General features: G+C 39.1%; 1 protein-coding gene across 1 annotated transcript; it reads left to right on the forward strand.

Moving 5' to 3' along the window:
• The first annotated feature begins 8459 nt into the window (after nt 1-8459).
• On the forward strand, nt 8460-9404 carry LOC141105235 (olfactory receptor 1J21-like). The gene has a single exon (XM_073595124.1). It carries the CDS (start codon nt 8460-8462, stop codon nt 9402-9404), a length of 945 nt encoding a protein of 314 aa, XP_073451225.1.
• The last annotated feature ends 2106 nt before the right edge of the window (nt 9405-11510 follow it).

Raw genomic sequence — 11510 nt, forward strand, 5'->3', positions numbered from 1 at the left:
CAAATGTGGAGAAAGACTGTGTAGCAGGAAGAGGGCCTTCCATTTTTTGGGACTTGATAAAAACACCAATTAATCCAATTACAGACTTGGGAAATGCATTTAAAGTGATATTAACCACGTAAGGACCGCCCCACACAGATATACTGTGGCAGGGCGGCCATCCTGCGCAAAATCACGTACAGGTACATGATTCCATGCAGTGAGCCTAGGGCGCCTGCGTGCACCGCCGGTGACTCCCTCCCGCTATGATTGGACACAATGGGAGGCAATCAGTGGGTCCCACGGCCGTGATGGCTGCCGGGACCCCTCTGATCGTTCACAGTAGAGGCAGAACGGCGGTCTACCTATGTAAACAAGACAGACCACCATTCTGTGAGGGAGGAAGGTGGAGATCTTGTGTTTTTGCTAAGCAGAAACAGGGATCTCTGTTTTCCTCCAATCACAGCATTACCCCCACAGTTAGGAAGCACTCCCTAGGAGCATATTTAACACTTTGATCGTCCCTGATGTTAACCCCTTCCCTGCCAGTGTCATTAGTACAGTGACAGTGCATGTTATTTAGCACTGATCACTGTATTAGTGTCACTGGTCCCCAAAAAGTGTCAAAAGTGTCAGTGAGGTATCTGATTTGTCCGCTGCAATGTCGCAGTCCTGCCAAAAATTCCATAAAAATATTTCCTAGTTTGGAGACGCTATAACTTTTGTGCAAACCAATCAATATATAGTTACATAGTAGGTGAGGTGGAAAAAAGACACAAGTCCATCAAGTCCAACCTATGTGTGTGATTATGTGTCAGTATTACATTGTATATCCCTGTATGTTGTGGTCGTTCACGTGCTTATCTAATAGTTTCTTTGAAACAATTGATGCTCCCCGCTGAGATCACCGCCTGTGGAAGGGAATTCCACATTCTTGCCATTCTTACAATAAAGAACCCTCTAAGTAGTTTAAGGTTAAACCTCTTTTTCTTCTAATTTTAATCAGTGGCCACAAGTCTTGTTAAAATAATATACACTTATTAGGATTTTTTTACCACAAATATGTAGCAGAATACATATTGGCCTAAATTGATGAATAAATTAGATTTTTTAAATTTTTTTATTGGATGTGTTGTATAGCATAAAGTAAAAATAAAAATAAAAAAAATGTCTGTATTTTTTTTGTTTATAGCACAAAAAATAAAAATCGCAGAGGTGATCTAATACCTCCAAAAGAAAGCTCCATTTGTGGGAAAAAAAAGGACATACATTTTATTTGGGGAGAGTGTCGCACAAATGTGCAATTGTCAGTTAAAATAACGCATTGCCGTATTGCTAAAAATGGCCTGGTCATGAAGGGGGGGTAAAGCTTCTGGGGCTGAAGTCATTAAAACCTCCTTCAGAGCTTGACAATAGCTGGTATTGCCTGGGAGCGATAACATCACCTATAGGCTCCTATGGCCCATATGTTGTCCATGCTCTTTCCTCTCCCTGGCAGCCACCACTGGGTGGCAAAGGGGAGTCAGATCATGTGCCCGCACTGGCCGGAAAAGTTGGAAGTATACAGATCTTTCTTACGCAGATTAGTCAGGATAGGTATTAGGAGGGGGGAGGGAGCATTTTTAAGATTAGTTAGGTATAGCCTTGAATTCCACTTTAAGTCTATTCACTGTGAATACAATAAGTGAATCCAACTCCAACACAAACTGAATTTGAGAAGGTTGGTGGGAAAGTAGACTTTTATAGGAAGGGGGCTGGCACATTTACAAACCCCCATTATTGGCCATAAAAGGCCATCTGAACACAGTTCACAGTTTATGAAGCACATTACAGTAATTAGGGTTGGGTGCACAGGAAAATTAACCAAATAGTTTGCTGTTCTCTTGAACACAGGACATGCAAAAGGTTTAACTCTACCTTGACCCAAACTTGAATCACATCCCTCGTTTTGGACAATCAACATCTTACTTGACACATTCCATGGGGGTTTAGCAAATTATGGTGAATAGGGTACCCGTGTGGTATAAATTTTGGGATATGATGGGGCACCCATTAGAACCAAAGACGCTGCTTGGAAAAGTAGCCAAATGTCTTCAACATTACAAAACAAGTCTAGCTGAATGTGATCAACTATTACAATCAATAATGGATAGCATCTGTACATGAACAGGTATTGTGTCATCTTAGTTATATGAATGAAAAGAGGGAAGAAATGAAAAAAATGTTCACTAATCCCTTTCATACTGTAGCATCATATTCCTCAGGTCATGTGGGGCCTATTATGGCTATATTGGCTACAATGCATTATGGTGACCATATTGAAACATACTTTGCAAGCCAGAAGGGACATAAGACCCATCATGGCATCCCATAATACATTGTGCTGGCTTCTTGGCCACAAGGTAGAATACAATTCTGCATCTAAAGGTCTGACCCTCTCTGCTCCCAAGACATCTGTTGACATCATGAAAGACAATGGCACTATCATCACCCAAAGCTGCAGATCCAAATCTGATCCAAATCCGTCACCCTACCCTAAATGTACCTAAAGTCAGACTGGATTAGATTTGCTTCTAAATTGGAATATTTATTTTTACTTTTACTTTATCATTAAATTCACAAGAGCATCATTATTTCCAATCATTTTTATTTTGTATCTTAATCCCACTGAGGTGCCATCTATGTCCTCCCTTAGGCCTCAGATGCTTTTTATATATATCATCACCACATAAGCAGACATTTGTGATCCTCTAAGTGTGTGTCATGCTGTCAGGTAACATTTGCTGTCCATAACAAAATAAAAGGTTTGCAGGAAAGCTTTCTAGCTATAACCCTTATGTGCACAGCATTATTGTTTTGTTTATTTAGACATACTTAAAAGTGTGATTGAGATATCGGTTTAACTATGAACCTTTAATGGTTCATGAATGTACTTAAATAAAACGGGTGGAAACAGATCTGCATATAAAAACCCAAATTATTTCTGCTGTTTGATAATTGAAAAACTTGGGTGTATTTTTATATATTTCTAGTGTAGGTATATGAAATATTTTTTTTTTAATGTCATGCATACATGAACTAAAACTGAGATAGAAAGGCCATCACTATGGTGTTGGATTGTACAATAGTCAGTCTGTCAGTCTGGAGCTTGGAGCTTACTTCCAGGAGCGGAAAGCAGAGTGATGTCCTTATCAGTATCCAATCAACAGTCTAGTGGAGGGGGAAATTATAAAGTTAGCAGAACCTCAGCAGTCATTTTATCCTATAGTCACTTGTCATGGGGTTGAGTAACATGATCATGATTTTGGGGAAGGGGATGTGCAAAATGTGGACATGCAGGATGCTTGCTGCCAATAGGCTTAATTAATGGAGCATAAAATGAATATTCTTAGATTATGAATTTTCCAAACTTCTTCTTAAACATTCCTTTCTAATAGACGTTTGGCATTCCATTTTCTGTTTTTACCTTCTTTGAAAAATAGTAAGTGACGAGATAGTATAAAAAAACAAAACAAAATCAAGCCATGGTATATTTTGCTTTTCTGCATTCTGCTTTATTCATTACACCATCTGATCACCTACATTTCACCCTAAAGCACAACTTTTGTGTATGTGGACTTCAAGACAGCAGGGAAAGAGGATAGGCGTAATGTTTACAAGGCTTGGAGGACCAAGAATGGAAAATGATGAATAGCTGTTTCCAAATAAACGTTTATAACCTGCGATTATAAAAGTCTAACAAGAACTTACAAGACATATTATTAATAATATGAAATATATATATATTTTGTGCTTACCCAAAATACGTGAAAAATTAAGTGATTGAAATGCGGAAACGGTGCTGCTACTTATGTTAGCCTTGAATACACGACTAATTCATATATGTAAAATATAAGTGCACAGATTATAAGGTTTATAAGCATATATTCACAAATTACATTAAATACCAAACAATACCAGTGAAAAAGCAAAAGATCAATCAAAATATATCCATTTCGCAGAGAAAAAAATATATATTCAAAAAGTAGTCCAATAATCAGTGCTCAATCATTGAAAAGTGATTCACAATAAAGAGTTAAATACAAGTGCACTGCGCTTATGATACAAAATATCGGATAATAGTGCTGCTACTTAAATCACAAAAAAAATAACATAAGGTGAAAACATAAATATATATATATATATATATATATATATATATATATATATATATATATATATATATATATATATATTTATGTTTTCACCTTATGTTATTTTTTTTGTATATATATAATATTCCACAGTAGTGCTCATAAATTCAAACAATAAACGTGTCAAATAAGGCAAATCAAATAAATGTCTTCAAATAAACGGTGAAAAAAATCTTGTAAATCCACACACAAAAAAACAGTCCTTTTGAAGAGTATATATATATATGTATATATGTATATATGATGACACCAATTCCTCCACGACAGTGATAAATGGGAGATCAACAAGCTCACCAGATGATATTGCCATTCACTCTCGTGTTTGGCAATAAAGCTCAAGGATTAGATTGAACAGCTGCTGTAAAACGCCACACTCCGTTCACATCCCTGGGTTTGACTCGACATGTAGAGAATAGAGGGAGAAACAGAGCCTCCAATAGTGTAAAATCTTTTGAGATATTAATATATGTAAAATATATATTGCACGTACATCGATTATAGTTAAAAACAGCCTTTTTGTAACATGGTACAAGACATGCCAGGTGGCTCTGTGTTGCGATCTCACCACTGCTTGCTTCGCTAAACGTCACCTTTCCAGCCTTAGCATACATTTGCAGTGTAGCCATGCTCCGACGTGTTTCGTCACTTCCGACTTTGTCACAGGGTGTCTGTATGAAGAAAAAGTGCTTCAGCAAGGTGCCTGCCCCAAATAAACACATGCCTCTTACCAGAAGGATTGGATCTCAAGCTACAGAGATCAAAGTCACAGTCATAGGTTTCAGCCACCAGAGATAGCCCACTTGTCAGCTCTATTAGAGGCGCTCCTTCAGTCTAAAGCTCCTTCCTGCTCCACATGTTGTATGTCTCATCTGTCTGCCAGATCCATATAACCGTGTCACTGCAGATTCTCTCACATATTGAGGGCAATAGAAGGTGCAGTACGTTAAAACAACAATTATTTTAAAAAATGCTGCACTTACATGTATAAAAAACAATAAGAAGCAATACTAGCAAGTATTCCACACAGCCTCAGACCTCGCCTGCAGGCTGATGCGTAGTGACATCACACTAATCAGCTCCACCCGATGCTCCCCCCGTAAGAGGCATCAATGTAACAGGTCTTCGTTCCCAATCGATGTCTCTTACGGGGCAACGCATCAGGTGGAGCCGATTTGTGTGACGTCACTATGCACCAGCCTGCAGGCGAGGTCTGAGGTTGTGTGGAATATTTGCTAATATTGCTTCTTATTGTTTTCCTACATGTAAGTGCAGCAATTTTTTTAAAATAAATGTTGTTTTAACGTACTGCACCATAAAGCCTCTTCCTTCTATTGCCCTCAATATGTGAGAGAATCTGCAGTGACACGGTTATATGGATCTGGCCGACATACGAGGCATATAACAGGTGGAGCAGGAGCTTTATACAGAAGGAGCGCCTCTAATAGAGCTGATGAGTGGGATATTTCTGGTAGATGAATCCTACTGTAGTTGTCTGCCCATACCTCAGTTTTCTGTGAATGAATAGACTATATGTCGTCAGCCACAATGGCTGAGGGTACTTGTAGTCTATTCATTCACAGAAAACTGTAAATAAATGACGCAGCCCTGTGGATGGAGAGGATCTCTTGCCTGCTGTCACAGGGATGGGGGAGGGGGGGACAAGGGGGGGAGAAGTGGTGCATGGTCCTAAATATAGGTGTAACTTGTAACATGTTCAGAAAGGTGAACTTAGGTTTTTAATATTGCTTTACACCACTATGCACTTTACATATGGATTAAAAATGACTTCTAAAAACAGTCATAATTACATGTGAATATATTCTAATTGGTGGTGTTTGAATGTATATGTTATACAAATATATTATTAATAGTGTTATTATTAGTAATAATAATAATACTAATACTAATATAATTTTAGTTTTGCTGTTTTTTGGGGTTAGTATGATAAGATTCATTGTTCAATCTACCTATTTAATTTGTATATTTCATTAAATAACAATTGAAACCTCAATTGAAGTCTCACAATTGTTTTGGCTATTTATAATTCTGTACTGCTGTATGTTATGATTTATAATTAATTTTCACTTGGAAATGCTTAAAATATTGTTTTCTCTTTTTGGAAATGCCCTTCCCGCCATTTCACCCCAGGGATTTATATTTTAAGAGATACGTTTTGGCCGCAACCCTCAGTACACACAAACTTGTAGTGTGCAGGTAGAGATGGGGTGTCTGACAAGAGGGGGCGTGTCTGACCTGTAAGGGGGTGTGTCTGACCAATGTTGCTGCATTAAACAGTGCGCATTATGGTCAAACTCTGATTTCTGGACTGCACAGTCATGTTTAATTGGAGGGAAGACCCCCTTATAGGGGTTGTTATCGCAATATCTTTGTAATGGAATATCTATTGAACATTTATTTCAGCTGGGCTTTAATAGGAATAAAGGTGGAACACAAATTGTTAACAAAAAAAGGCAAACAACAAAATGATAGTTTGGCAAAAATTGTACAGAAGTTATTTACCATATATACTCGAGTATAAGTCGTTCCGAGTATAAATTGAGGCCCCTAATTTACCACAAAAAAATGGGAAAAACCTATTGACCTGAGTATAAGACGAGGGTGAGAAATGCACAGCTACTGTAAGTGGAAAAGAGGGTCAACAATGCCCATTTGCATGCCTCACTGTGCCCATTTGCAGCCTCCCTGTGCCCATTTGCAGCCATAGGTCCCCTGAACTTCAAACTCGGTAGTTAAGGGTTCCTAGATGCCCCCTAGCTGCAGCCAAAATTTGGGGTATCTGAACCCAAAGGGTCCCGAAATGACATTGCTGCAGATGGACACAGTTGACCGAATTTGGGGCCCCGTATCTCTGGGCCACTTAGTGCTAAGAACCCCAAGTTTGGTGTGCAAACCCAGTGAAACTAGCATCATAACATTTCTAAAGCTGGGGTTTCTAGCACCAAGTGGCCCCGAGATACAGGGCCCCAAATATCAGTTCAGAAAATGTCAAGCACTTTTCTGCAGCAGAGAATGACATTTTCCAAACCGGATATGGGGCCCCGTATCTCAGGGCCACTTGGTGCTAGGAACCCCAACTTTGGATATGTTATGGAACCAGTTCCACTGGGTTTGCACACCAAATTTGGGGTTCCTAGCGCCAAGTGGCCCTGAGATATGGGGCCCCAAATTCGGTTCAGAAAATGAAATTTTTTGCTGCAGAAAAGTGCTTGGCTCGAGTATAAGTCGAGGGGGGCACTTTCAGCACAAAAAAATGTGTTGAAAAATTCGACTTATACTCGAGTATATACGGTAAATGTATTTCACCAAAGTGTTATCAAACCCAAAGCTTTGTAAGAGAAATGACAGCAGCTAAAATCAGCACAGCACGACGTCAGGACGTAGCTCTTCCCCAATGTATTTTGTGCAATAGCATGTCTTCAGGGGACACTTCAGGGGTTGAGTCTCCTGAAGACGTGATATAGCACAAAATGCATTGGGGGCAGAGCTATGTGTTGGCATCTTGCTGATGCCTCTGTCTCCTGGACCAGCGGTCACCTTAGTGAGGGTACACCTACGGTTTTTATTCCTACTATTTTTACTGCTATGTTGCTGGATATGGAATTTTTTTTAATCCTTTTTTTTTTTATTTCAAAGCTATATATGGTATCTATATGCCTTTTTACTTTATATAACGCAAGATTGATCCTTTTAATAAAATTCTACACTATATAGTCCTCATGTGGCTCCGCTTTATGAGTTTTTTTTTCCACCCAGCTCTGTCTAACCACTTGCCGACCAGCCGTTGTCATTATACCGTGGCAGAACGTCACGTTCCCGCAAATCAGCGTAGGTGTAAGTCAGCTCCTTTAAGGAGCCATAGAAAGTGCTGGTGCACCCGCTGTAAGGCTGGGGACCCAATGAGTGTGGCCAGCAGCCGCAATGACCGCCAGCCACCTGCAATCACAGGAACAAGAGCCAGAACGGGGATCTGTCCATGTAAACAGACAGATCCCCGTTCTGACAGGGAAGTTAGAGAGAGATCTGCTGTCAGCCCAGCCCCCATACAGTTAGAAACACTCCCAGGGAACACACTTAACCCCTTGATCACCCCCTAGTGTTAACCCCTTCCCTGCCAGTGACATTTATTTGTTCACAAAAAGCTTTGGCCATACTTCTATTTTAATGGTTAGTATGTACATGGAAAGCATATTTTATGGAAAGAATCTTTTTCATATTAGTTACATTTTAAATGTCACAACTATATATTTTTTTTTCCATTTAAGGAAGATGGAGGAATGCCATAACAGTACAGAAAATATGTTCTACATTTCAGCATTTTCCTTCACTCAAACTGGACAATGTCTCCTTTTCACTGCAGTTCTAATGATGTATCTGATGACTATTCTTGGAAACATGACCATTGCTGTATTGGTGTGTCTGGTTCCTCAGCTCCATACTCCAATGTATTTCTTCTTGAGTAATCTTGCTATTAGTGATGTTATATATGTTTCAGCTACTCTTCCAAAACTGCTCTCCATACTCCTAACACATGACCACCAGATGTCTTTCTCTGCCTGTATGACTCAGGTGTACTTCTTCTCATTGTCAGCTGCTTCTGATGTATTACTACTGACCTCCATGTCCTATGACCGATATATGGCAATCTGTAAGCCGTTACAATATTCCTTACTTATGAGTAAAGATGTATGCCTTTCATTGGCTCTAACCCCTTGGCTCATATCAATAACTAATACAACAGTCATTGTGTTAGCCACATCTCTGTTGTCCTTCTGTCTCTCACAAAATATTGACCATTTATTTTGTAATCAGAAAGCACTGTATGCAATAACCTCTAGTGATGCTACAAGCAGATACATACTTATGTTATGTCAGGATGCATTGTTGGTATCTGTCCCTTTTTTGGTTATTATGACCTCCTATGTATTCATCATCTCCACCATACTAAAAATTCAATCCTCGGAGGGACGACTGAAAGCTTATTCCAGTTGCACCTCCCACCTCACCACAGTAATATTATTCTATGGTCCAATCATTATATTGTATGGCAAACCAGATTCTGAAGATTCTAAGGAACTGGACAAGTTGCTTACCTTGCTTTATACAGCTGTGGTTCCAATGCTCAACCCATTTGTCTACACTTTAAGGAACAAAGATATTTTTAATGCTATCAAAAATATAAAAAAGAAATGGAACATGATTTACATGAAATAAATATTTGCCAGATCCTGTAACTAATTTATTGTATGAGAGCCATGTGCTCAAAGGGCCAGAATATTTAAATATGGATTTAGCATGGTGTATGAAGCCTTCTTTAGGGATTTTGTTCCATAATTTCCCCCGTGTGGATCAGCAGCTCTGTCTGCCATACGTTTTGCCCATCGACCACTTAATCCACTTTAGCCCAAAAGATTCAGAATCTGACACAGCCATCTGTATTTGAGAGCAGAAACTGAAATTAAACATAGAAATACAGAAAGGAGTTCCAGACTTGATACTGATATATACTCACACACATAGGTTGGACTTGATGGACTTGTGTCTTTTTTCAACCTCACCTACTATGTAACTTGAATTGGATAAAAGAGTGCAACACAGTTTTAATTGTTGATAAAAAAAGTCATATAAAAAACATCCAATGCATTTTGCGGGGACAACACCACTTCCCCTTTATTAGGGCTCAACACAAGATAAGATTTGGATGGACCAGAAACCAGTGACTTCAAAGATCTAAATTAGAACTGGTATTGAACCGGTCTCTTCATGGAGGAAGAAATTGACAGCAGTTGCTGAGCAGCAATTGAGGCCTCCATAGCTGCTCAGCATCTGCTGCCAGGTACTGGTACTGGTTCTGATATAGATCTGTGAAGTAACTAGCTTCTCTGTGTCCATCCAAGTCTTGTCCTGTGTTGAGTCCAGATGAAGGGGAAGTGGTGCTTCCTCCTGAAACATGTTGGCTGTTTTTTATGCTTTTTTTTTTAATCAACAATTTAATCAAAAGCCTTCATCTTGGACTCTTTATCAGACTTTGGTCTGGCATGTCTGGTAATGATGGGTGACCATGAATGGAAACCTTGCTGGGTCTAGCCAACCTCACCAAAGCTAATGAGTTTGTTTTCCCAGTGCCTCTTTAAGTATGCAGTACTGAAATTGAACAAGCCAGGTAATATTTTTCTGGTTGTCCAGCTTCCCTGACTCTTATGACTTCAATTCCCTGTTCTTGGCCATCACAGTTGGAACGTGATGTGCCCTTATGTTGCTATAGCCAGATCTTTTCAATTTTCATGTGTTGTGGACATTGTAGTGTGTAAAAACCAAGGAAATATGATTTTTTTTTGTAGGCAACAAACAACACATCTGGCACCAACAAGAACTACACAGTCAAAGTTGCTTCGTTTACACATGTGGGGGAAAGTGGAACAGCCATTTTATTTCTCAAACACTTAGTTTTGATTAAGCAAATAAATTGGATTTTTTTTAATTTTTAATATTGCAAGAGAAGTAATATTATACACACTGAGTATTTCTACAAATTCTTGCAGACATTCATTGACTAAACCACATCACCATTTAGCTGTGAATAACACCCTAAAATGTAAAGTTTATATTTTTTAATTAAAATATAAGGAATATGGTACACACTGCATAGGCATAATTTTATTAAACTTCTACGAAGCCTTTTTTGATAATTACTTTCGTCATGCAGCCTTAGAGACCAAAAAAACAAAAACATGTTTATTTACTAATGAAAGATAGGAATATTGTAACTAAGGAATTTTCCATAGGAAGAAAGAAAGAAAGATGTAAAAGAAAGGAAAATAAAAAACCTCAGTAAAACACCCCCAGCAAAAAAAATAGGGAAAAATAGGTAGCCCTGAAAAGGATTGTTAAAAGAGGAGAGAGAAACGCCAAGCTAATCCTTTAAACAGCTTAGGAAATTATTCAGCATATAAGTATAAAACAACACTAAAAACTTGTGTGAAAAATGTTGGAGCACTTGCAGAGTGCTAGAGCGGGTGGGAGCTTCCACATACAGTGTCACAGGAGCACAGGAGGACCGCCGGGAAGTCTCTATTGAGGGATCCATGAGCGCTGTGTGTTGGCCGTGTGTTAGCTGGAGCCACAATAAGCCTCATGGAGACGTTGGCTGTTTGTCTCTGGGTGGGAGTGGTCCAGGGCTGTCAAACTGGGGAGCTGCCCACATGCTGTCTGGCCAATCAGAATGTGTTTTGAAGGCACGGCCTCGCCTTCTTCATCAGCTGATCCTCTAATAGTCACATCACATTTATATAGAGGATACAAGCTTGATGCTTCTGCCTG

The sequence above is a fragment of the Aquarana catesbeiana genome, linkage group LG08 (assembly GCF_042186555.1).
Source record: "Aquarana catesbeiana isolate 2022-GZ linkage group LG08, ASM4218655v1, whole genome shotgun sequence".
NCBI lineage: Eukaryota > Metazoa > Chordata > Amphibia > Anura > Ranidae > Aquarana > Aquarana catesbeiana.

What these genes read in the sequence shown, in the direction of transcription:
- LOC141105235 (XM_073595124.1), top strand. Translation starts at nt 8,460, where the DNA reads ATGGAGGAATGCCATAACAGTACAGAAAATATGTTCTACATTTCAGCA.